Genomic DNA, 27,901 nt, shown 5'->3' with positions numbered 1-27,901 from the left:
AGCTTTTAGAAGCCTCAGGACGCTTTATAGAAAACTTCAATTCTAGTGTGTAATTGTTAAACAGAAAAAAATGAAGCAGACAGGGAACCATCAGCAGGATTTCAACTACCTTTAACCTCCTGAGCAATTAATTTCTGTCTGGATTTATGTCTCTAAAAGCGGTACATTTTTTTTTCACAAAAATTTATTTTACAGTATTCTATAATAGTATGAGTATAAAAAAGTTTGAAACACAAAATCATGTCAAAATAATAAATTAAATGAATTAAAAAAAACCCTCCCTGGTGACTCATCGAGTGCAGAGGAAGCCAGCCGGAGGAAGAAAGAAGATGGAGATTGCGGAGAGTTTACCTACCCCAAGTGTGATTTGGGGTTACTGCTTTTAGCATCTTTTTTCTACCCCAAGTCATACTCTGGTATACCCCTCAGGGGGTTAAGCAGCAATAAAGCCTACCAACACTTTAAACTGACAGACAGAGCTCCCATTAGGATCTAGAACAGGCATGCACCCTGAAGTTTATCTTATTCCACAACATGCAATTGTGGTAAGGCTGTAAAGACCCCAAGCATTCTGTAATGTCCAAGTAATAATCAACTAAAACTGAAAAATTTGCTCACTGCTAAACATGCCCTTGGATGGTACGGACTACCAGAGTAGTTAGTACATCAATAAAATGTCTCCCAGTTTCTACCCACCCTGGAAACAAGCATTGCTAAGTGACATTTGAGGACCCCATACCCTCCTGATTCAGGTTATAGGCCCTACATCTTAGCATACCCTAGTACAGTTGCACGGTATGCACAAATGGTGTGTGTCGGTTCCTGGGCAAATTGTATGAAAGTGAACAGGTCTACGGGTTTTGTGACACCAAATCAAAATAAAACCTGCATTATTTAAAGAACATATGATGGTTTTTACCACTCTTTCATAGCATTATGTTTAATACAAATCTACTAGAAAGTCTGCTAAGATACCATTAATGCCACCAAAATATGAGGCTGCAGAATGCAAATACCAATGTTCTTAACAATTGGTGCAGATGAGCACCCCCCCCCCCAAAGCATTTATTTGATAAAAAGCCATTTTTGTGCCCCATTGGGATTATTGGGGACATCCCTCCACGTCCTTTTTTGCAGCAATGGGTTCCTATCTTAAGGTTACCGGGGCTTGGCATAAAGCTACAGCATTCTGCTGACATGAACTGGGAGAATAACCTGAAACTAGGTCGCATCCTACATAAATGTACCTAAACATAAATACATTTTAGATGATTTTTCGATTTAAATCAGACATGTAATGTGAAAAGGAGAACCCTACTTCTGTACATATGCCTATGTAATAAAACAAGGAATACAGCGCCCATTCACAACCAATTTTTTAAACTATCGCTGCTACCGGTTAAAAAACAAAAAAAACAGACAGTACAGTAAAAACAAACAAACCGTAAAAACATTTTTAATCAAATTGAGGCAATAGGATTTCAAGCAATACAAAAATCACACACAATCATAAAATTTCTATACAGAACACGGAGGAACAATGCGTCATTAAACACATTGAATAATCCAGACAAAACCCAACACAAATGGAAGATCAAGGAAAAAGGTAAAGGTGGACGGATCTGTTAACAATAGGAAACACTTTCTCTTTATTAACAGAGATGGGGAGCATATAGGGATTGAAACCGAAGAGGCATGGAAACATCTTTCATCAATGAAGAATATATATTGCATGGCTTAATTCAAAAGTTAATAGGAAGAGAGCCTTTGTAAGTACATATAAGGTTTATCTTTGTATAAGAAAATGGAAACTTGCCCTTTTAAAGTTTGATCATTCTATAATGAACAATTGAACTCCATTGACCTGGCATTCATATTCCTTCTCAGTGCATGATCAGGGTGTCTTAAGTGATCAGTATTCACCAATGTATATTGATTGCTTAAATTATGTATCTTTGGATAATCTCTGTGTGTGACAGGCTAAAAGGGTCATTCCACTAAATTAGAGATTGGTGGTAATGTAAATCACATACTGGGTCATTTTATTGTATATTTCACTGAGACATTTAGTGCATAAGATTACTTTCAGAAACTTGCATCCTTTGCAGTGCAATAACACAAAACTGTTAATGTGTAATATTTTGTGAGTTACAAGGCATTATGTTAGGACAGCTCACTCATTTAGAAGGGCACCATTGCACATCAATGGAAGAAAAAACAAAATTGCATTTTTTCACAGAGCATAACGTGGTACACTATGGTACAATTAAATAGCACCTACTCTGCTTTTGGATTGGGGTGCTACTCTAAATGAACCCCATGTTACTGCAACAAAATTATATGAAATTAGCTTTAAACTTGTTTTACATGAGTCCAAATAGTAGTCCTGTCCCAAATAGGTGCATTGACTTTGATTTCTTTTTCCACAACAAAAATGCAAAATGTAACAAACTGGGATCCCCTTGTAATGGGATTGGAAGTGTGGAATCGCTCCAAGGATGCGCACAAATGCTCTCTCCCTTTAAGTAATTATTTCCCTTTTTGTTGCCAAATCCCTTTCAGTATTTCATCCTGGATTCTGGGCATTTACACCAAGAATTCACGGTATAAGAAAAAATGTCAACTAATAAAAAATACTGTTACTTCCAGATAAGTCTTTACATGAAAAAAATGAGTGTAAAAAACTTCACTGGGAATATTTGCCCATAGGAACAAGCAATGTATACATTCGAGTTTTACATGTATGCTAAAGGATTGAGTCCTGTAAAGCAAACGATCATGATGTGTATGCTGCTATTTTTTTACTTAAGTCGACCTGTGTAATGGTCGGCTGTGACAATGATAGTCACTGTGCTATAGAAATATGCAGCAAGAATAAAACAAGTTAATTCAGTTCCATAACTTAGTATTAAATTATTATAGAATCAGCATGGCAGCCAAGCAGCCAGCAATTTCAGGAAGTGGTTATCAATAGCAGCCTGTCTCCTTCAGCATAGCCTTCCTATGTAAGCAGCTGGTATGAATCTTGTCTTAGGAAAATGTTAGTTCACTGGCTGTTACTCTGATGCTTTGGCATTATAGCTTCCTCAATCACGGACCTAAAATTTGCAAACCGACAAAACTTCTAACATGCTTGCTACAGGTCAGCAACTGATACATATTAAAGCGGAGTAGTTTGTATTTTTGCTTCCCATGACGTGTACCTTAAGTGGCCTGTGCCATTCCAGCTCAGAGTTCTATAGAAACTGGCACACGTTAGTTCCCAAAACAATATTGGAAAAGCCCAGAGCCATAAAAGCCGTTTTTCCACACCTCCTCAGAGTGCCATTATAAACAGGGCCATAGTTATGTGACAACAGCTCAGTGAATTCCATTACAAGAAGCTCTGTTTAAAAGAATAAAGCAATCTCCTGAGAAACATTAATGAATTACAAAGCACTGACGAGGGATAGCTCCCAGGATCAGCAGCCAACAAAGCTGGGAACAAAGCTGCTGTTGCAGATAGGACGCAAGCACTGTTACTGCCTCTAAACTGGGACAGATATGAGAAAAATAAAGCAGAAGAGTTGCCTGAGCAGGCTGTCATAAAGAGATGCTCGTGTTCATTTTATAATTGAGTCCCAAGTGTTATTTTGATATTTTCTGAAACTCCCAAAGACATTGCTCCTAATAAAAAAAGGTCATGTTAAGTTATTGAGACTCCACATAGGCCCCAGACAAACAGATTTTGCATTTCTAGTATAGGCAGATAATAATATAGAACTAGAACTACAGAAATTGCTTCATATAGTCCATTACTTATAAAACTCAACAGCCACCAATACATGCTGTTTAAAATCAATAACTCTTCTATATATAGATGTATTCTTTACAGGAAACAAAAAAAGAACATCTGGTATCTTCAGAAAACATGGTCCACTTTGTAACATGGTCCACTTTGTACTCATGGTATGTTCTATTTACTTGAAGGCCTGAATTGCACTGATTATCAATGGTTTATTTTTTAACAGCTCACTGCACACACCGGATCTAAATTATCAATTTGCCTAAAATAACTGTGTTCCCCCAAAACAGCATCATCACCTTAAACTGTTTTACATGCCTTGTTTATATATAGAAATACATGCCTAGTTTTTGGCCTGTAGCAAGTGTGGGATCGGCCCTAGCAATGGGGTCAGAGTATAGCAGAAATCAGACCACAGCTTTCAAAAATGCACAATTCAAACTCCCAGCCTGCAATCCTCTCTCACCTTGCATCCCCCTGGCTGATTACTTTCTCTTCACCTTACACCTGAGTGCAGGTGCACATTAACCCAGTCAGGATTGGGTTGGGCCTAGGGGCCCACCCTTTTACTCCCTTGGCCACCTCCAGGGCCCTAAAGCTTCAGGTTTCCTTCTGAAAACCTACACAGACCTATCTCCTCATTATTCCCTGGAGCCTTTTTTAAACCCTTTCTGAACGTATTAGTGACACTGTCACACAAGACATAAAGCCAGTCTGCAACCAGATCCTATTCTGTGGGATCTGGACAAATTAGTCATCATGCTCAACATAGATTGGTCCAACAGCAAATCTTTCCATCTTTTTAAATGGCAGACTTGCTCTCGGCTGAATTGGAAAGCATTCATGACATTAAGTGTAGGCACCAATGGGGTGCACAATCCAAAAAGCAGTGCATAACGTTATATCATTTCTTTTTCCTGTAACTTGTTGGCAATCTCACTGAAGTTATGTTTTAATTGTTTTCTAATCAAGGTCTCCTCCACCTGATTGGCTGCTACAAAACAACCTGTTTCTTATTGAAAAATTGGACCCATTGTGCATGATTTATCAAGGACCTCCAAGACTGGGGAAGATAGACTATCAAGAAGGAGCCTGTGTGATTCAGCAAACCTGAGATAGATCTAGTTCAGAATTAAAAACATTTTCCAAACAATAGCAAATGATTTTTAAAAATTCATTCCAGGTTTGCTGCATAAAACAGATTTCCCCATGATAGTTCATCTTCTCCAGTCTTGGGAAGCTTTAATAAATCAGGCCATTTTCTTTAAAATTTGAACTGAAACACAAGTTTTACTGAAATGGTTACCCAGCTGACCAGCAATTGCTTTTACACAGTTATAAGCTTATTCAAAGTGTTCTGTTCTTACATGACATGGCTGTTTGAAGCAGATGTGTTAGGTCTGCCAATGAATTACAATAATATGGCTAACATTGAGTATATTTATTGTACCAGATAAATTGGCTATAGGCATAAAGCCAAACTGGGGCTTATCACCGGGAATGCATAGGTGTCTAGTTCAATGAACACCTCTATTTGTCTTGCTGCATTAGAGTCCAGGTAAAAAGCTATGCACATAGGTTAATTATATGTATGTGAACTGTTTCTCAAGCCAAAAGATGCGTAACCCCGTTCAGACTGCTAATCCTTGTCACAGTAAATGGCTAAGGACTAATGCTGTTCAGTGAATTAAGTTCTGCAGCTTACTGTGGTACCTCTACATCTCCGGCTGCACATTCATATTATAAATATATATACCAGAATGATAAAGGTCTTCCTGTGTACACCTACCTATATACTTTTCTAGCACTCATGCACCTTAGGCATGTTAGGATGACAGCGCAATGTGCTTTAGTAAAGCACGAACACTATCCAATGTTTGCTCCATTTCTGGTAAGCAGAAGATTGTGGGAAGCTATTATTTAGAAGTATTTACAACAAGTTTTAGTATGAACTGTAAATTCCTTAAGTTAGGGTGTATAAAGTGTGACAAAAGGCATACATAACCCTTGAGTTATACTGTAGTTTACAGTAGGATTTACACAATGGTAAAAACAAACTGTAGGCCAGTCCAAGATAACTTCCAATTCTAGCACCAAGTAGCTCAGAACCAGGAAAATGGGAGATTCTTGAGAGCTTGTCATAAGCTATTCTAAGCCACTTTGAGACAGTGGTGCGAGAAGCCAATAAAACCTTAAGGGGTCATTTTGGGATGACAAATCAGTCTAACTAATGCTATATACACACACATCAGAAAACAGTAAAGAATCAGAAATCTGACAAGTGTACAGTGGTCCCCTGATGTCATTTATCAATCCACCATGGCGGACTGATAAAAGAGCGATTAGGAACAACTGCTGTTCACCCGAAAACATTGTGTTTTTGGAATTAATTCATAAATGAATTAAATGATAGATATAAACATTTCCTGCAGTTGTGCTTGTTATGTTCCTACAGAATATTGACATATAACACTGTACTTGTATAATGTTTTTGGACATTATCACAATCCTTAGTTCATGGCAGTTACTCGACACTACAAGCGGCTGATCTGTTGGTGTCTGCAGGGCTCTAAGCATGTGCAACAAATGAGCACTTGCCCAATTCCATTTACCCTGCATATGAAGTTTAATACAGGCAAACCCAAGCCCTAACTGCGATAATAAATACAGTATTTTAGGTGACTGTGCAACTTGTGATTGCTGACCAATCCAGAAAATGCTAGTAGCTTGAGTGTAAAGCCGACCCTCTGACATCAATAATTTGTGTCAGTTACTTAGAACAAGTATCAAGATAAAAATGTCTGACTTTTCCATACCAGCCTGGCATCTATCTTTTTAAAGACTACCAGCTCCATAGTTTCCTATAATAATATTTCAGGTTCCTAAAACAAAACAAAATATAGAACATACAAGGCTCCAAAGTTTCTATAGTTACTTTTCCTAAATACTTGCTTAATGCTTCTTCTTGATACTTCTGCTGAGTAATGTAACAGCATCATCTGATATAAAACAATAGTTTAAGAAGAGTCAGCACAATAGAATATCTAACATTGTGCACAGACATAATTTAATGAAATGTCACCCTTCTTTACATTAGATGGATGTGTGATACTGGAATATTATTCTGTATATGCAATAAAGTATACTCTACATCGGATGACTGGGATGACAGAATGATATCATTTTGGCCAGTCAACAATACACATAGTAGACAAAGCCATTTTGACAATATGCTGACAAATCCCAAGCAAATCACACAATTGTTGTATGATTCCAAAATGTTATTTGTACTCCTATAGAAAAATTAACCACACATGTTATAAACTATAGTTTATCTGTTTCATATATTACAGGATTTGTCTATTTTTTCATTTTCCAGCTCATTATATTTGGCTTTTATTTCCTCTATGTGCACCTGAAAGAGGGATAAGGGTGAGTGAAGAATGGCAAAGACAGGAAGCAAAATCATAGTGGTTGCATAATAAGTCTGTGTAACAGGAAGTACTCTTTCAGCAAATATCTGATTAGAAAAGACCATACCACTGGAAGGGGAAATATGATGTAAATTTAATGGGTGTGTGGCTAAAGAAACAGGGAATAAATCATAGGAGGCATTCACAATCCCTGGTTTTGTGCTCATAATGTACAGTACAAAAATGCTGTATGCAGTATGCCCATTTTCTTGCACCTGGCAATTGAATAAGAAAAACTTTAGAGGTTAAGATTCCTTCATCATCATCATTACAACCATGATATACATTTAGAGTGTGGGAGGCATAAAATGCAATGATAACATACAGAAAATGTTTTCACTCTGTGTACCTTTTTATATTAACATTGTATGAGTGGTTTAATCCGTCATAATCGCAGGAATGTATGTTTTTTATCTTCTTTACAGTACCCCAATGATATAGCTGAGTGTTAAAAGGAATCTGTCATGAAGATAAATACCTCCATAAGAAGCCTGAGATTCTTTATTATGACTCTCAGGATGCAGGCTCGTTCCAGGACAGCCCCCTCATTTACAGCAATGCTGAACATATATGTCACTGGCCTTTATACTAGAACATCGCCTGAAAGTCATACAATGGCATTCTTGTTGGTCTATTCCCTTTAACAACCTCTATAGAGAAAAAAAATCAGTCACATCCAAAATATAAATAACCCCCAAAATCTCAACCTATCAAACCATTCAGCAGTTTTGCAGACATTCTGTAAAATCAACATAAGAAAAAATTTACAATAATCTCAAGATTTGCATTAAAAAAAGTCTAAATTCCTGCAAATGTCTGGAGATCATAATTCCACATGCGACTTGTGATCTGTAATAAAATAAAAGGGTAGGATGTCATTAGTATACACACAGTACAATCAGCAGACATTGTCTGCTGGATCTCAACAAATATCCAAAGACTAGTGAATGTATCATAGGCACCGAAATTCTGGGCCATATGTTAAATTATCTTTGTGTGGCAGGTTTATCATCAGATGGCACTCAAGCAGATTTACACCTGACAGGTACAATTACATAGAAGTGCCATTAGCAAGCTGTCAGCACTCGATCCTCGTTAATCATGCTCGAGGCTTATTATGAGCTGCATCTTGTGAACCAAACATTACTGGTAAAAGGAAGGAGACGGCTGTTTTCTTTGACCAGTGAATTGTCCTATTTCTGGCTTGGACTGTCTGCAGTGTAAATTTTTATCATGTGCTTCCTCTGGTCTTTTCATTCCAGAGATGGAAATGCTTTACTGAAGTCATAGTTTGCCAATTCTTTTCTGATCTGAAGAAGAGAGCATCTTCTCAGATTCTGTTGATACAACTAGGATTGTCATTTCATTCTTTATAAACCCGGAGCCTATGATTTGCAAAATGTGGCAAATTAAATGAATGCTAAAGCACTGCATGGACCTAGTGCAACCCTTAATGTAGCTTGTAAGTGTCAGGCTTTAATGGAATTCAATAGCAAACTATGGAATATTTATTTTGGGGGTAGATGATCTCAGCTCACAAAACCTACTAAATGTAGTTTCCCAGGCCTAAAGTGCCTTATTTCATTTTCACTTACAAGATAGAGATCTATAATTTAGGCAAAGCAGCTACTTTTGTTCAAAATAAAAGGACCAGTCAGTCTAACCCAAATATATATAACCCAGTATATATATATATTTATTTTGGTGGAGTCCAGTGGGCTACAACAACCAATATCTTCATATATCCAACCACCAAAAGCATGATCCCCTAGTCTCCTAAACTCTTTGCAGTTTTGGGTGTTCCAACTACTCAGATTCCTCAAAATATAAAATATATAAAAATATTCACTGGGAATGGACCCAAGAGATAGAACTTATCACCTGGTTTAATTATTTACCATCTATGAAAGTAGAATAGAGTTCTGGCTTATCATTGACTTGCTACATGCTTGGTCCGGGGCATTTAATCTGAAGCCACTGAAGCCAGAGAGAGCCAGCCATCAAGCATTTTTGGAACAGGTCAAAAATGGCATTATATAATTTTCTCTGAATACAGCTTTCCTTTAAGCTTGGTATATTTTTATGTTACAGGAAGATAATTTTATATCTTTATTTTGTCTGTGATAACAGTATTGTCAGCAGTAAAAGGACAACTTACCCTGTGTATCTGGCTTTCTCACATTATCAGTGTGATCAGGTGTTACTTCTGAGGTCTCTTCCAGAAAATGATTGTACAATCTCTTGATTTCCTGATCATATTCTTGCCATTCTGGAACAATACGCACAGCTGCTTCTAGCTTGGGCTCTTTGGTCATTGGGTTGTTGCACTAAAAAAGAAAATGATTTTTAATACTTTATAGGGGCAATGGATGCAGAAGAAGCTTGTTCAACTACAAGATTTTTTTTTATTAATAATATTTTTAAGTTCCTCCTTCCAAATTCTCTAATTTTTCCTCACACATTCTATTATCCAGAGCTGCCCCCAACTTTTTCTTCAGCCAAGCACAATACCCTGTCATTCTGTGCATTCCCTGTAAGTTCAGACTGTCTCTTACACAACCCTTGAAGGAGGTGCTGGGATTACAGAACTCCAGGACTGAGCAGCTATCACACATCAGTGTCACTCAGTTTTGAAGTAATACAATACCATGATATCAAAAGACTAGAAACATGTAGCAAAAATGTATTTCTCCTGATCTATAGCAAGCAACCTCTTACCAAGTCTATAGTCTTGGCTTTCTTCTTGGAAGAATCATCACACCACGTCTCACACCACAGCCATTCCTGAGGAAGTGACTTAATAGGCACTTGGTGAATCATATTATTGGGCAAATCCTAAAAAAGATGTTACAAACAAAATTATGACTATTGGGAGACAAGTATCATATTTAATAATCAAACTATCATTTTTACAATGAGGAGCTGTTAAAATCACTAAACACAACCATCACACGCTAATAAAAAAAACAAATCTGAAATGTATGTGTAACAAAAATGTTCCTTGCTGTCTTGCTGTCTTTGTGATGTTGGGGAGACTTTTTTTTTACTTTCCTGGAGACACCACTCGAAATGGTAAGAACAATCTCCAAAACTAAAGAAATGCCAAACAGCTGTTTTATAAATGTATATATGGAATGTATCCATATTGTTTACCTTTTCTCTTTACCACCAAAACATTTACAAGTAAACCAGCCACATATTAAGGAACAGGATTTCTACTTGTAATGTATTTTCATAGAGCAAACTGTATGAGTTTAGATACAATAATGTTTTTTGGGTGCAAAATATATATGGTGTCTATTACTTTCTACATTGCATAACTATCAGTGTAGCGCTTTCCATGGCACAAACCTGGTCCAGATTTGAGAGACTATTGGGATCTTGACTCAGTCCTTGATATTGGCCACGAAGCCGGTCTCCAGCAGCAATTTTCCTAAACTTCTTTAGGTCCACCACATATAAAGCACTAAAAGAAAGCACATAAACATATAATTTCTTCTCCCTACATTGGCAAATGGCAAATAAAGGACTTCATGTCAAAAAATAAAAAAAGAAAGTATTTTCAATGTGTAACAAAGGACTTCACAGGAACACATTAGTGTGATCTGGGCAAAACATTGTGGTCCCTGATAGCTTTTTTGGAATATGGTTACCTAATGTGGTATTTTCGTCCTGCCAGGTGACTAGCCCAGTAGCCAGACCTCCAGAAACGGTACCCATCCATCTCCCTACGGCTGTCACAGAAAGGGGTGTAGCCATATGGGGCACCATCTAGGTTGAAATCCCTCAACTCTTTCAGGTCAGTACGGACAATCTAAGGAAAAAAATACAGATGAATTGAACCATAAAACACCAAAGCTTTATTTTTTTTTATACCTTGTCATCAATTGTGCTTTGTTCTCAAAATTGCATGAGTTTCTCTCATTTGGGTTCATTTACAATCTAAAAAGTATACAGATGTTTACATGTATACTCCAAAACAGTCGCTAAAATGCATATAAATGTGGCAAGGAAAATTGGATTATAAATTGCTTTGGAGGAAATAAAATAACATGAATATAGCAACGTACTCTGTGAAGTAAAATGTAAAAATTCTAATAAAATCTTCCCTTGCAGAAGCTCACACAGGCCAGGGGAGTACATGTACTACTAAAATGTCTTGTTTTCTGGCAAAGACAAAGCTGCTAATAACACCTGTGGTCACATTTAAAAACTGGTACTTACGCACATCAGTTGCAGCCACTTATCACAGCTTTTTGACAACATTTACTGATAAAAGTGTTGAATGTTTTGTCATTAAAATCTGTCTCTATCAGCTTATGGATAAACAAAGAGATGGGTTGAGTACTTTGTAATCATGATTCTGTCCTAAAGGACATGAATATATATATCTACCGATATCTACATAACATTTGTAAATAAACTGATATCATGCATTCAGAGGTGAGGTTATTTATCTTACAAAGTGCTCCAGGAGCCCTAAAACCTAGGTGCTGGGAAGTCAAGCTCTGATCAACCCCTTACTCATCCCTTTGAGGGAGACTACTACAGTGCTTACTGCAGATTATGTGCTTTGAATTTTAGGGACCCCAAGTTTACCTGAATGAACACTAACAGATGCATCTAGCAGCTCCAAATATCTGAATTTAACCACATATTCTACAAGCTTTCACTTCATAGATTCAATTTAATTATTTGAAAATAACTTTAGTTTTAAATACCTGATCAGCGTCTACAAAGAGGATTTTATCCACAGCCAGTGGGAAAAGCACATCCAAGAAGAGGATTTTGTATCCCCAAATAATCCTCTGTTTCTCGGTCTGCTGATGAAGCCATCGGGGCCATTTGTACTGAACCAGCTCATACTGGAAGTTGTACTGCTTTGCCATGTGAGGGATGAAGTTCTGGAAGAGTTAAAATAACACGGGCAGATTAGTACAAAATCAGTCCCAGAAATCCAGTTATTACTGTACAATAACTGCCACAGCAGGAGATTGTTTACATAAACGGCAAGGAATAATTATTTCCTGTGGCACTAAGAAGCAGAAAGTGGCATGGTCATTTTTACATGAAATAATGACATTTAACAAAGCAGCAGTCTAGTCCTATAAATACATATTAATAACCTTGCACACAGCTGACACTTCCCTATGGTGCAAAAACCAAGGGAGCCCTATGTAGACTGGTTTAAAATAAAGCTCTGTTTGTTAGAAATTACACAGTCTAATTCCTCTTTTCAAGGAAATTTAACAGGGATAACAGGAAGGATTTGGCAGGCTTCAAATGGAAATGTTAAAGAAATAATTCTTCTCTGGTTTGTTTCACCAGGAAAATGTCAGCCATCACAACTTAATTTTGGAATACAGAATATAGGCTTAGATCTCCTGTTTGTATTTTAAGTGTTGTATCTGCATTGTGCTGGCAATACGGTAGTTGTTTGTGCATGATCAGGTAAATGACCAATGTCTGTAAGATATCGATCTTTTACCTTAATTACTTCTGTGCACCACTCACTCGATAGCACTATGATTTCAGCAGAAATTAATTGTGCAAATTGATCGGACCTAGAATTGATGCTCAGCTTCAGTAACCAGTTAAAACAATGCAGTGTTGTTGCTATGGTATACAGTTCTCACCACTCTCGTTACCTAGTATAACTGCTCCTGACAACCACTGGCCAACAATAGTCAAGACTGCTGTGTACCATAGGTACATAGGTTTACAGCTTAGTTTTTACTAGGTACTGTTGCATTCATTACAGTAAACAGCAGGGATCATTTAAAAAAGACACAGCCGGGTGCACTTCTATTGGTTCGGGTTGTTAGGGATATAAACGCCCCTGAAAACCACCATTTGACAGAAGCGTACCCGGCTGTGTACCTTAACAACCGACAGTGCCTGGCCTCTGCCTTTTCTTTTATAGATCACCCAGTGCTTTTCTCCACACACCTACCTGTGATGTATCAACACAAGAACAGACAATCCTGATTTCCTGATACTTAGCCCCTGTCCTGGTGATAAGTCATACTTATCACCAGGACAGGGGCACAGAAAAAAAGAAAGATGCTAAATATTTCCAAGTTTTTACTAAAAAATTAACTTTCACTTTAATATTTTATACAAGTGTCAAGTTTCTTCTTGACACTGAACCCTGAAGAACTACGGTTCCATAGTTCATCACTGCTCAGTTTGAAGGATGCTTGGGCACAATGGGCACCAATTTCTGGGGACAAGTGTGATGGGTACAGTTCCTGGGGACAAGTCATCATGGAGCTTTCCACTCACAGTACAATGATGTAGAAAATGCTGCTAATATTACATCAGCTAAGTTTTTTGTATCACCGAGGATCCTACATTATGCTCATTTAAAAGAGCACCAAAAACCCACCTTTTCAAACTTGCCTACCCATATTCTTCTGTCACCTAAACCCTCACCACTTCCCACCATTCCACACGCCCCTTCCTATTGTGCGATACTTCCCCCACCTCCTAGATTGCTAGCTCTTCGGGGTGGGGTCCTCTCCTCCTCCAGTTTCACTGTCTATACCTGTCTGTCATTTACGACCTCTATTTAATGTATAGCACTGCATAATATGTTGGGGGCTATAATAATCCTGTTTAATAATAATTACATTATTTAAAAAGTTAAGTATACTAAAAAGAATGTATATTTAAGAGTTTCAGGTTGTTAGGGCTGAAACTAAACTAAAAGAAAAAGAAGTGCACCTAAACTATATTTTCAACTATAGCTGGATACGGATTGGATTACTTAGTGTTTTTCAAATTTAAATTCAGAATTCTCTTGAAACAAATATTTTACTAACTTTACCTTTGTTAGGTTTTACTAACTAAAAGCTTAAGCTGCCAAATCCACAATCTATAAAATATGCAAAGCTTTGCAGTTTAAATTCCCCTCCTGCTATTTTTATTGCCAATTAACTTTTCAGCAGTGGAAGGTGACATTTATTTGTATATAACTTGCATTTGCATCTTGAAACTCAGCCTTGATGCTTCTTTGGATCCAAGTTCTGGGTTATAAATAAATATTAAAAAAAATCACCCCTACAAACATCATACAACAGCACAAACCTTAAAAGTGGGGGATAAATAATTCTTCAAAAACCAAAACTTCACTGGGGTCTTTGTGTTTTTCAGTACAGATAACATCATTATTCTGGGGGGAAAAAACAATAATGATTATTTATTTTACATATAAAATTCATCAGAAGGTACCTCCTGCTAGTTCCAAGCAACCACAATATGCTTTATTGTGGAAGAAAAGCATATCTCTGCAAAACTGAAAAGTGAAGTCTGCATATTAAAAGCTCTGCCTTTGCAGACCATACCAGTTTCATTTACCTAAGGAATCGCTCATACAAATGTCCAGAGGCCACAGAGAAAATATTAATCACGTCTTCTTTTTCTTGTTTTACTTCTTCTGGTTTCTGACCTCCAGAAAGTCCCCTAATTGATACAAACACACACAGGTCCAATCAGTTCTATGAATCAAATATTGATGGATTAGAAGTATATTAGGATATCTCTTATCTAATCTGCCACAAGATTAAATAAAAGATATAGATTCTCTATTATTGCTTAAAAATAGTGGAGCCAAACAAAGTAATGGCTCCACTAACACATGCCTATTGATGAACTAGCCAAAAGATATTTGTCTCACTCTCGAATGAAAACCAAAACATAAAAGCACCACCAATACTTATTTTATTCAGTAAGCTTTATTTTTATGTTTTCATAGCAACAACATCCCACTGGGCACAAACTTCTCATCCGAGACATTTCACACTGGCATGGGTTTAACTGATAGAGGACTGCTAAGACTAAACCATACACCAGGGTGCAATGTGTCAGGGAAGAAGCCTGTGCCTGGGAGAATATTGAAGCTCAGAAAAGAATAAAGCCTATTATAGGAAGCTACATTACATTTGTTTACAATAATGTATTTTGAGTTTCAAAGGTCATTGTCAAGTTTGTATTTCTGTCTGTTTCCCAGTTGCAAAGATTTGCACTCTCTAACTGCTTCGATCACCAGTGTCACCAAGAATAAAAAGTATGGCCAAAACCAAAATTATGAATTACCATTTAATAGATTCCCAGAAGCCTGACTCGTTTTCATTTGACCCATCACTTAGAAGGTCTTCAGTCATCTTGTCTGCTTTCTTCTGAACCTGAAAAAAAGATAATGATTTCAATTTTAATAAATAAAAGGCAACAAACTTTTGTGATACTTGTGGCCCATCAAATATCTTTGTCACAGTTGCTAATGATAGCCGTAGCACAGAATGCAACAGGCCCAATCTGCATAAAGTATAATGTAAGTGATTGTGTCTATAAAAGCCTACTTATAGGTGCTCCGGACCCCCACAGACACATACCTACCTTTCTCTCCCCTGCTCAGCAAATGTGAGCAAAAAAAAAAAAATCCCTGTGTGAGTTATAAAGCACATTTTTTTCATAGCAGCCAGAAACATCAATACCTGCAAGAAGCAGTAAGTGCACCATCTGTAGGTACACAGGTAAATAGCATAAGAAAACACACACTTGCAGCCTACCTTTACTTTAATGGTTTTGCTTCTGAAATCATCAAGAACTAAGATCACATCTTTATCCTCTGGAGAAGAGTCTGTGCCATCATGACTGCAATTAGGAGACGGAAAGAAATATTATTCCTATATTATTTCAAACAGCATGTCAATAGCACAATTTACTTTTGTAAAGTACACTAATTCACAACATTCCTACCTGTAAATATTATATATATCCTCAGAACGCCCTTTCCTGAGCCGAAGAATCCATGCACCAGGGTTAGCTTTTAGCTGGAAATAGCCCTTTAAATAAGAAAAACATGCAGTTTTCATTTCACACATAAGAGATATTCATAACAGATCAGATTAAAAAAAGTATATACATTTTCTGGTTTACAATTACGAGGGGATGCTGAGAAGTTCCTGGCTTTGCCCCCTTCGAGATGAAATAGAAAAATTAGTGTGGGGGCATATGACAGCCTAATATCTATCTATGTAACTGTGCAAATATCACGTCTTTGCGTTTCCTAAAACTGTTTTTTTTTGTTTTTTTGTTAATGAGAATGTGTGATGGCAGGGGCACAAGCAAGTTTTCCTTCGTTGGTGCCAAACAACTTACTAATATACTCCACCTTTCATTAATGTGTAATGCTTCCAAAACACAATAATGTATACACTATAACAATGTAATCTAAAAATAGGTGAAGTATACAGTATATGCCAGCCCTTAGTTCCAACAATTAGTTGCTACCTCAGATATCTTCAGAAATACAGTGGTAACAGGAACTTACAAGGTTTGCCATGACAATGGTGTCAACTACCACAGGATTGTTTGCTGTTCCCAAAGTAAACTGAAGTCCTCGTGGTGGCTGCCCAGTAGAGATGTCAAAACAGTGTCCTTCCAGAAGCAGGTACTCAAGTTCAAACTCAGCAGCTACAATGCTGTCCACCTAGAACAAACCAAAGGAGTTAAAGCATTGAAGATGTACACTACAGCACTGATAACATAAATAAATATGTTTAATAAATGCAGGCTCTGAAAAGGATGCATGAAAAGTCAAATTAAATGTGTTTGAGAAATAAAGACAGCAGTCAACTGTTGCTATTGTGTTGCTTTGGGACATATTATACAAAGAGTTAGGAAGGGTAGTATGAAAAAAGAGAAACTCATTACATTTATTTTATTTGACCTCATACATATAAATATGTTACTTCTCTACAAAGAGAAATCACTCCTCCACACAATGGATTCTAAAAGGCCAGAGAGGAAGATTAAATAACCTGAATGAAAGTAGAGGGAGAAGGTAATCATTGCCAAAAAAAAGTCTGTCATAGGCTGCAAACCTCAAATACCAATACATAATGAGTTTGCGGGTAACAAGCTGCAGACATTAAAGGCAGGCACCCTGCAGACCCAAAAAAACAATGGAATATAAAACTTAGTCTAGAAAAACGAGTGTAGGAAAGATTATCAATAAGACAATCAAAAAGTCTGCCTGGGACCCAGGAAGGAAAGTTGAAAGGGAAGATAGGAAAACACTAAAACATTCTAGAGTTCCTCAGCTTTTCTGAGACTCTGCTCTGCTAAGGTAGTTTACAGGTATAGGCAAATATAATCAAAGAATTTCCTAAATAAAAAAGCAATGCTAAAAGAATAAAAGATTTTAAGGTTTTAGCTTTGCAAAGAAAGTGGAAAAGTTAGATCCCCCTTAGATTTTACTGTAGTCTGGGGTTCCATTAGATAGATTTCCCCTCATTTTTTGAAGACAATCTTTTACCAGAGAGAAAGTAAAGGAAAATATTCCACAATGAAATAGAAATAAAAAAACACTAACAGGGCTTCTAACATTCCCTTATTTAACATTCAAAAAAAATGTGTCTATGGGTTGCTGTTGGAAAATTTGGACCCAGCCTGAAACAAACTAAGTGTTGATGAGAATTTTCCTAAAAGATAGGGTTCTGTTTAGCTGGCTATCGATGCGTGCATTGTGTGATATTGTTTTATTCTTACAGCCCATAGGGAAGGCACAAATTATGTATAGGTTCCAACCTCCTATAGACAATGACTATAATACCAATGATTCCCTGTGCCCCTGTGAATATTGATTTAAAAGTGTCTTAATTAAATATGTCAAGTTATTTTAGTAGTGAAAGTACCACAACTTCTCCAATCACATTAGAGGTCAATTTAAAGAACTATCAAAGTAGCTCTTCAATCCCAGAACAATACATGTGGTAAGAGGACATCCACTTATTCTTGAATAGAAAGGATTTCCTCACCGGCATAAAAATGAGTTCTTTATTGTGAGAGTGATTAGACTCTGAAATCCTTTGCCGTTGGATGTGATGATGTGAATGTAAATGTGGAAAGGAGTTTTTTTCCAACTAGAAAGGGCATCTCCAACTATAGCATTCATCAGTAAAGTGAAAGACCCAGGGAATTAATAGAAATGCCACTGGTGAGCTCAACAATGAATTTTTCTGCCACCTAGCCAGGCAGATAATCTACTAGGGAGTTATTTTGACTTCTTCTGGATAAGTACTTCCATATTAGTGAACTTAATTCTCTTTTTAACCTTACTTACAAATCTGCTGTGCACAGTTACTGTAATCCGAACAATTATCCATGAAAACATCTATTTTCGAAGCCACAGGCACAATGTATGCAGTGGAATGTCAAACAGTTTATAACCTAATAAATGATTGCCATTGTTGCCCTATACATCTCTCCTATCTTCAACATCTTTAGCTAATCATCCCCCATTGAGAAGACTCTCAGTCCTGTGTTGTTCTTAGAAATCTGTTTTCAACTGGTATACTTGAAGTACTAGATAATAAAACTTTGACAGCTTGCTGCAAGCAAAAACTTTTCCTTTAAAAAAACTCAAATGTTAATGTTATTATGTTAATAAATTATAATGTCAGTTCTTTTACAGAATAATATAATGTCATTGGGCCAAATTACCTCTTGTAAGTAAATATTGTCCAAGTCGTATGGAGTTCGCACCGACTCAACCATCCAGCTGTCAGGAGTGATTGGGCTCAGAGTGAAAAGTGGGGATTGTGGCATATCTAAGAATTTAGCAATAGGGCCAGAAGATAATTTGTGGTCTGAAGTGAATACAAGCTCTGGTTCCAAAACATAACGATAGAAACTGGAAAGGTCAAAGAAAGAAAAGGTTATTATTACACAAAGTCTGTTTAATACAATGTATAAACCAGAATACAAAGTTTAGCTATCCTTAAAAACATGGTATTGTTTTCCAACAGTAAGAATGTGAGATCTGACTACTATCAATTAATATTATTATACAGTATTTATATAGTGCCGACTTATTACGCAGTGTTGTACAAAGTCCATAATCATGTCCCTCAAAAGCGCTCATAATCTAAGATCCCTACTATAGTTATATGTCTTTAATACAGTCTAGGACCAATTTTAGGGGGAAGCCAATTAACCTAACTTTTTTTTTTTGAAATGTGTAAGGAAACAGGAGAACTTGCAAACTCCATGCAGATAATGTCCTGCCTGTTATTTTTAAAGTAAGCAAGAGTGATCAGATTCCTATAGGCAACCTATGTGCTACTGTGATTTCAAGCTGTAAACAGGATCACCACCTGACCGTCACTTTCCTTCTGATGCAAGAGATCCTATGAATGTCACTCTTACGCTATATGCACTTATGTGTGACAGCTCACATGCTACTTTAATTCAAGAAAACCTGACCTAAAAGAAATACATTGCAGATCTCCTTCTAAAAACAATAGCGGCTGTGGTATGATGTGCATTATCTGTATTTATTATTTACTGGGTATTAACTGAAAAGAACTATGTAGATCAGGAGTTCTGATTGCATTGGCGCCACGCTTGTTTGAGGTTTGTCATTTGCAGTTAACAAAAGCTTTTGTTGATGGATGCTGCCACCAAAGGATCCTATGCACCCCTCTGCTTACAGGGTACCAGGGGTCTACAAAGAACTTCCCTGTAGGTAATATGCAGCATAAGACATTAGAGCTGGTATTGGTATGAAATAGAAAACAGTGAGCAAAAGTGATAAATATCTTTTTCATCCTGCGGAAAACTCCTTTAATAAGGTTCACAAACTCCAGGAACATAATATTACATTAGATCTTAACGTAGTGTGAAAGAAGGAAGTTTAACTTTTGTTTCTTCATTCTTCATGTTGTTTATCCCCCTACCTTCTAAGCTATCTATCCGCAAATTCTCAGCATTACATTAACAGCTGGAAGCGAGCAAAGGTGCCTTGTCCATATGTTAAGCTTTCAGCAATGATCTGTTAAAGCATGAACGCATGAGCTGCTGCAATACTGTTCACAGATTACTCCCTATGTCTACAGAGATTTTAATATTCTATTGTACGCTTTAGTGGTTACAGTCACAGTGCAGTTTATCAGTAATGTCGTCACTGTGTGCATCCTTCTACAAGTTAATGCCATCAGATAGAAAATGCCAATACAAACCACAGCAGGATGAGAGCACATATTGGGCTGCAACATCCTAACATTTGTTTTAGTCAATGTCTAATATGCTATCCAGCCTAATAAACTCAAACAGCAAACCGAAAGAGCTGTGTTCTCTACTTATTTTAGGCACAGGCAATAAGTCTTAAAGGCTGACATTAATAAAGGACACGTGTTAAGTTCTAAAAAAAAAAATGAACAAAAATCAGACATACATTTTTTTCTATTAAAGCTATCTTCTCCCAGTTCCTGCTAACTGGATGAAGTTCATACCGGTAATAGAAATGTAGAAAAGTATTGACTTTTAACCAGTAACTGTAACTCAGAGAAGGAAAGCCTGATCAGTACATTTATTTGCATGGGGGAAAGGGAGGACCTGAATATAAAACAGACTTTACTTCTACTCTACATGAGGCTCTGGAAACATCTGGTAGCCTTCAGCATTTGTGGGCAAATTTCAGATATTCAGAAAAGTCAAACACTGGCACCTTCCACTACATTGATATAGGATACAGTAGGACATACTGCCTAGAGCAGGGGTGTCAAACTCTGTTTGGCCCCTCAAAGAGTTCTAAAAATTAATTGCATCTGGCCCGCCTGCCTGCCACTACCTATTGCAGCTACTACAATTCACGGCATCACTCGCATCTATAGAGCAGCGGCCTGTTCTGTTCTATAGACTCAAGTAATGCCGGGAATTGTAGTCTCGGCATCACTCGCGTTTATGGAACAGCTCCCTGTCTATGCGTGGCTCTGCATTGGGCTGTTTTATAGACGCAAGTAATGCTGGGAATTGTAGCATCACTTACATCTATGGAACAATCTTCTGTTTCTCTTCTCTTTGAAAAGCATGGCTAGTCAAAAATAATATATTTTCCTAACTGCTTAATCACTATTTATTAAGCTCACTAAGCATAAAATTTATGGCTATTTAAATATAGCTAAATGCAACAGACAACAGCAGGAAAACGTGACTTGTGCCACGATGCCAGCACTGGCTGGCATAATAACTTTTTACAGACAAAGCAAAATATCAGAATCAGAATATAGCAATATACAGAGTAACTGACTTCACATTTAGAATGCAAACGTTATTGAGGGTTTTCTGAGTGCAGTAGACAACAGTAATATGCAACTTATCAGTTTGTTGATCTAGTAAGCTGGAAGATGATTTTAAAATAAAGAAAAAATAATAATTTTTACTATATCCCACTGTTTTTAAATATAATCATTCAAATGTTTCCCTTTTGCTGCTGTCTTGAGATCCTCAGCCTTGTGCACAAACATGTATTCTATTCTTTTCTATGGAACAACTCTGTCAATGTGTGGCCCCGCATTGGACTGTTCTATAGACGCAAGTAATGCAGGGAATTGTAGTAGCAGCATCACTCACGTCTATAGAACAGCTCTCTGCCATTGGAGTTTATACTAACAGGTAAGCTCATTACAAATTATTACTTTCCAAAAACATTTTTTTTTTTTTTCGCAGGGAATTGTAGTAGCGGTGCTATTTCAATGAAGAGGGAGTTCCAGCCACTCATAAGAGTTAACCCCGGATTGGCCACGTCTGGCATTTCCAGCACTCCCCCTCAGCTACTCCTGGGAGGTGCTAGGAGGCTTTTGGAGTTACAGGGGCTTCAAGTTTAGCGCAGGTGGTCAGGATTTTATAAGCATCTTCCACAGTCAGTCATCAAGCGCCACCCTCTCCCACCACTGTTGACATTCATTGGCAACCCGTCATCTGGCCACCCCTCTCAAAAATGGCTTAAAGAAAAGTGGAAAACAGAAGCTTTCAAGAAAAGTGGGAAGCAGAATAACTTTTCACAAATATAAAGGTCAGACCTGTTTGTAACCAAAGAATATAACATAAAAAGACACGAAACACCATGACAAGTACAAAGACCTAAACATGGCACAAAAGCTTCAAAAAGTAGAGGAGATGAAAAAAAATATGGTTTCACGACAGACTATGTTCACAAAAGCCATATCACAAAATGAGGCTGCTGTAAAGGCTAGTTTTATTGTGGCAGCAGAAATTGCAAAATCAGCCCGGCCCTTTAATGAGGGAGAGGTTGTCAAAAAGTGCATGATCAAAGTTTGCCACGTTGTGTGTCCAGAAAAAAGGCAAGCTTTTTTAATGTAGGCCTTAGCAGAAACACAGTAGCTGATCGTGCATGAGAACTTGCCACAAATTTACATGAACAGCTGATGGAAAAGGGAAAAGATTTCATTGCATTCTCCCTTGCTGTAGATGAGAGCAGCGACACATCTGATACTGCCTAGCTGTCAGTCCTCATCCGTGGAGTGGACTCAAATCTGTGCATTACAGAGGAACTTTCTGATTAAAATCAATGCATGGCACAACCACAGCAAAATAAATCTTTGAAGATTCCAAATGTTTAACTCAAATGACGCTATGTAGGGGATAAAGTTGTGGAATTAACGACAGATATTGCGCCTGCGATGTGCGGTCAAAAGAGTGGATTGGTGGCCAGGATTCAGGGAAAGATGCGGGAGGAGAACTGTGCAGGTGAGCTAACTGTTTATCTACTAACAAAAACACACTTGCACATACAAGTGCTGTTAACATTTTTTTTTTACTGGTACTGTGCTGTAAGGCATCTTTGCTGACATCTGGTGGAACGCTTGAGAAATACAAATGGTCAACATCCTAATTAGGGTGAAGTGTGAACCAAGTTGGTCAAAAAACCGTCGAATTTTGCTGGCAACTGGTGGATACTTGAAGCTTAACGTGACATCCAACTTAACTCAAAGAAGTGTAATTCACACTGTTAGGTCAAAAAGCTCTGGTGTAATCTCTCTATTGGGGACAATACTGCATTGTGTTTTTTAAGTTTGCAGCATGGCTAAAAATGTCAAAGAGAAACCTGGACTAGAAGATACCGTGGAATGTTTATATTATGTAAATTAAGCTCACTCCAATAGCTGGTATGACAGATGTAAATAAAAGGAAGCATGTTTTCTTACCTTTTCAGAGGCATTTCTGATAATCTGGACTGGCAGTTCATAAAGACACGTAAGTTCATATTGATGATTTGATTCAAAACCTAAACCATGGAACATAAGAAATTAGAACATTACAAATGCAGTTTTATTTAAAATATAAGCCTAACAGCAAACACTGAAGAACATACCAACAATAAAGGAGCAAGCCTCTGTGCTGCTTTTGTCACAGGATCCACAATGGCGACAACTTCAAAGTACATCATGCCTTCTTTCGGTCTCATCTTAATGGCACTGGAAAATGAAATGCTGGATTTTACTACTAGAGAATACAACAGAGACTGACATTTTGTAAAAACAGAAGTAATGATGAACTCCTACAAACTAGGTAGTTGTGCTAAAATGTGTACCATTATAGTGTTTCTCAACCTTTTTAACATGGAGGGAACCCTTAAAATAACTTTCAGGTCTTCGGGGAACCTCTGCTATAACTACTATATCCACAGCTCACAGTATATTGGTGTATTGGTCAGTAGGAAAAATGCCTATTACAATGCTAGCCAGTGGAAAGGTTACCACCCTTACAGATAGCCAAAAAGATCAATGGTATTTATTAAACTGACCTGACAGACACAAATTGCTCATAGCTCAATAAACCCTTGGATTCAATAGAATCATGGTTGAGAAACACTGCCTAAAAGTGTAATAAATAGAATGTCTGTTTTTTGTCTTTATGCTGTAGGATACAAAGATGGCTATCCAGGACCTGATAAACCCACAGCAGAAGATGCTTCCAGTATGCAGACAAATCACTGTGCACCTTATACATCCTATCTTACCAAGAATGTTTTCCATGCTATAATAAGAACAAGAATAAGAACTTATTGCAGAAATAACTATCTGAAATTAAAAGGAGAATGAGAATTTAGAGAAAACCTGTCTGCACTTAAAACTTCTTCCCCTATAAGTAAAAATTACAAAACCAGGCAGAGCAATGTGCTTGTCTGTATCTTGAAATTATGGTTTACAAGGGGTTAAGGTAATTGCAGAATGTGATACATAACAAGGTAAAGAATAAAATATATGTATATACCACCATGTATTTATTATCATTTTTAATAATAATAAACAGGATTTATATAGTGTACCTTAACCACTGGATCACAATTATAAGTATTACATTTACATCAGATTCTCCTCATTTTAAAGATCAGATATCACTGTTTTCTCCATGGGCCAATAGTCATACTAGTCCCTGGATAAAGGTTGTACAATTTCAAGGCTTTATGGCACTATACACAACAAATGTTTTATTCACTTTTGTTTTTCCTCCTCCCTCACCCCCATAGCCCCTTTTCAACTCCTACTTCTTCCTAGCATAATTGCCTCATATGTTATAACTCATTCCTCATTACTTGTATTGTACCAAAGTATGCAAAATAACATTTTTGTTTCTTAAAAAAAAAAAAAAAAAAAATCAACATTTTATTAACATTTTGTAAAATTCTATAGGTTTAGTATTCTGTCTTTACTTGGAACCAATGCTGATCAACAGCACCTTACCTATGTTGATCCCCAGTTAGTAGGTAATCAATTCTCCCGTCACCTTTTGGTTGGGATGATAAAAGAGAATCCACTCTCATGACTAAATCACTGGCACTGCAAACACAAGAAAAGACAGGGGTTAACACATATATTATTGTACATACTTGTGTAAAATAGTGTTTACAAAGATTGTGACTCGGAAAAAAACAGATTTGGGTTTATGTATTTAGCATATACCAGGGTACTAACAGAAGAGTTGGTCAATTTAAATTATTGGGAAATAAGGGGTTTAAAGGTAATTGCAAAGAGATGCTAAAAAACTTTTGGAAATTGAGGACCAGTAACGTCCAACAATTATCAATATCTAACTATACAGTTTGATAAGAAAGAAGTGTGTGGTCTGGGTTAGGCTGGGTACACACGTGCAATAATCGTCATTGGAAAGGATCTTTCACCATCCTTTCCAACGACTAAAGACTGAAAGATGCATGAATGAGCTCTGTACATACAGCACTATTCTGCTCTATGGAGCGGGGAGAACAATGGAGCTGCACCCCGCTGCACTCTCTCCCCCTCACTTCAATTACGATCCTTAGTTGTCCGTGGATCCGCCAGCAATGTCCCTGGAATGACAAGTGCTGTACACCAGTGTACGTAGCCTTAGTCATGAGGTGACAAGGGGAGAAAGAATCCTACAGGAGAAGCGTGAGGCAATGTAAAAAAGTCATAAGTGTACAATACATCATCAGGTGAACTTACTGATCTTCCTCTACTCCTAGCTTCAGGATATGGGATTTGATCTTTTGTGCAGATGTCTTCAAAAGAAGGTTTTCCAGGAGATGGAAGTCATCTTGGTTAAAAATTTCTTCATCCTTGAGGGGTCCAATCACCTGCGCGATAAAGACAAGTATATCATGACCTAATGAATGAGACTGCTTATACTGGTGCTAACTTAAAGTAAATGAAATGATGTTTGAAGGGTCAATTGGTCCATAACTGATATAGCCCAGTACAGAAGCCACTTGGTGGAGTCACAACTGGCTTTGTTAAGATCACAGAAATGGAATTCAGAGTTAGGCTATGTACACACGTGCAATAATTTTATTTCAATCCTTTCCAAGGACAAAGGACTGCATGATGCAAAAACAAGTGCTGTACATACAGCCCTGTTATGCTCTATGGAAAGGGGAGCGTCACCCCGCTGTGCTCTTTTCCCTTCAATTTCGTCCACTGATCCGCCAGGACAGTCGTCGGAACGACAGATGAAGAGCGCTGTACACATGCCAGATTCTTGTCCAATATCACCCCTGAGGCAATTATTGGACAAGAATCATCTGACGTGTGTATAAGCCTGTTCATTTGTTTTTTCTTCTGTTATAAATGTTTTCATATTCCTAAATCTTTCCCACACATCATGGTCATTATTGAAAATTTAAACCTAATAAATTAAACAAAAATAGGATAGGATAGCAATGGTGTAGAAAGTACACTGCAACACTTGTCATTTAGCTATACTCACCCTCCCGTTGGCAATAATAGCCCGTTCCCCTTTCTTTAGCTTCAGAACATCCCGACAATATGCAGTATGGGATAATATAAAATCAACTTTAGGCGAGTCATAGGCTTCTTGGAAGAGACCCCGATCCATTCCCTGATGAAGTACAAACAAAAAAAAAAGTATACCTTATATTTAACACATGAAAACAGTACAGTAAACAAGTAACAGAAATATATAAGTTTATATTTACTAAGTTCGCATTTTTCCCAAACTATGTTTCCTTGTGCAAACCGTTACAAATCTGTGTCCAAGCGTCTTCTCTGTTATATATATATATATATATATTTATTATATTTCATTTCCTTCACCTGCTACGTTGCTTTAAGATTTTTGCAATTTAAGGGGTTGACAATTATCCTGTTGGATTTTTTTTTTTTTTTTACACATTTTGGTATGATGAGGGCTATAAAAGTTGAAGGAAGAAAAAGTGGGCAGCAGTACCCAAAACAGAATTGTCTGGAAATTAGGACAGGTGAAGGACTGGTTATCCATAGTATAGTTAGATGTTTTCCAGTCGTACTTGTGCTTATAAAGGCAACGTGTGGATAATGCAAAAAGATATTTTGTGATCATTGAAATTTGAGCAGATCTTTTCACAGTGCAAGTAACAAACAACAATGCACTGCATCCAGTATATTTGTTATGGCAGCAGCCTGGGCTTGAATGTTGGAAAGACTTTACTGCCAACATTGACACCATGAGCTGCTTATCATACTGCAAACTTAAAACTACAAAATTCAAAAGTTGTATATACTTTGTTTTACATGTGTAAGTGTAATATCAAGGTTCAAATAGTACTGAGGCACACAATCAAGCTCAGTGTAAAAACACGTAATTACAATTTAACCACATAACAACACTTTCACACATACCCCAACAGCAAACTCAATGATGTCTTGGCCAGCCTCCAGTGCTCTGGCATTCTCTTCTTTAATGATTTTGGTAATGAAATTTTTGGCATGGTTGGAGCTTTGGGTTTGGAGAGCTGTCCAGATGGCCCTGCCAATTCGAGTTGTCTTGGCAGATGGATCCTCGCTGGGATTATTGATCATACCAATTCTGACATTGTTACTTGTTTTCTGGAAAAGTTAAGCAACAAAAGAAGCAATATAAAAAGTTAACATCTACAAGCAGTTGTTTTTTTATCTTCTTACAAAGAAATCAGCTCACACCTTGCCAGGTATAGATAGCTCCAAATCACTTTAATCAAATGCTTTTACATGATAAAACAGACAATCTGGCAGCAGCAACAACTATCTCCACATACTAAAAAGTTATTTGTAGACTACAGTGGACTATACCCCTCAATTTCCCACTTTTATTCTGTCATTTCCCAAACTATTGTGGCTATTGTGGAACAGTGTGTACTAAAGTAAAATATTAAATGCTGAAAATGCTAGCCCCAGGGGGACAGGTTGTACTCTGTCAGCCAGGAAGAAAGCTATCAGCAGAACAGAAAATAGGCAGCTAATGACTGTGGCATATGGCTGAAGATGATCAAAATGCTGGGGGCTGTGATTAGTGTAAAACAGGTTGCTGGGTGAGATTTACA

At 37.3% G+C, this 27,901-nt stretch overlaps 1 protein-coding gene across 2 annotated transcripts in view; it reads right to left on the bottom strand.

The window, feature by feature from the left end:
• Positions 1–1,440: 1,440 nt before the first annotated feature.
• Positions 1,441–27,901, bottom strand: part of UGGT1 (UDP-glucose glycoprotein glucosyltransferase 1) — a 57,987-nt gene continuing 31,526 nt past the window's right edge. For both annotated transcript variants that reach the window (XM_072407601.1, XM_072407602.1), the window contains 19 exons: positions 27,222–27,428; positions 26,311–26,442; positions 25,551–25,681; positions 24,810–24,905; positions 23,438–23,540; positions 23,271–23,350; positions 18,766–18,955; positions 16,592–16,750; positions 16,018–16,103; positions 15,828–15,912; positions 15,355–15,443; positions 14,617–14,721; positions 14,347–14,431; positions 11,979–12,161; positions 10,911–11,071; positions 10,609–10,723; positions 9,976–10,092; positions 9,416–9,584; positions 1,441–8,106 (listed from right to left, as the gene is read on the bottom strand). In XM_072407601.1, coding sequence (XP_072263702.1) covers positions 8,081–8,106; positions 9,416–9,584; positions 9,976–10,092; positions 10,609–10,723; positions 10,911–11,071; positions 11,979–12,161; positions 14,347–14,431; positions 14,617–14,721; positions 15,355–15,443; positions 15,828–15,912; positions 16,018–16,103; positions 16,592–16,750; positions 18,766–18,955; positions 23,271–23,350; positions 23,438–23,540; positions 24,810–24,905; positions 25,551–25,681; positions 26,311–26,442; positions 27,222–27,428 — 2,319 coding nt within the window. In that variant the 3' untranslated portion in view covers positions 1,441–8,080. The remainder of the gene's footprint in view (positions 8,107–9,415; positions 9,585–9,975; positions 10,093–10,608; positions 10,724–10,910; positions 11,072–11,978; positions 12,162–14,346; positions 14,432–14,616; positions 14,722–15,354; positions 15,444–15,827; positions 15,913–16,017; positions 16,104–16,591; positions 16,751–18,765; positions 18,956–23,270; positions 23,351–23,437; positions 23,541–24,809; positions 24,906–25,550; positions 25,682–26,310; positions 26,443–27,221; positions 27,429–27,901) is intronic.

The sequence above is a fragment of the Pyxicephalus adspersus genome, chromosome 4 (genome assembly GCF_032062135.1).
Source record: "Pyxicephalus adspersus chromosome 4, UCB_Pads_2.0, whole genome shotgun sequence".
In the NCBI taxonomy this organism is placed as follows: Eukaryota; Metazoa; Chordata; class Amphibia; order Anura; family Pyxicephalidae; genus Pyxicephalus; species Pyxicephalus adspersus.
This window is presented reverse-complemented; position numbering and strand designations above follow the sequence as displayed.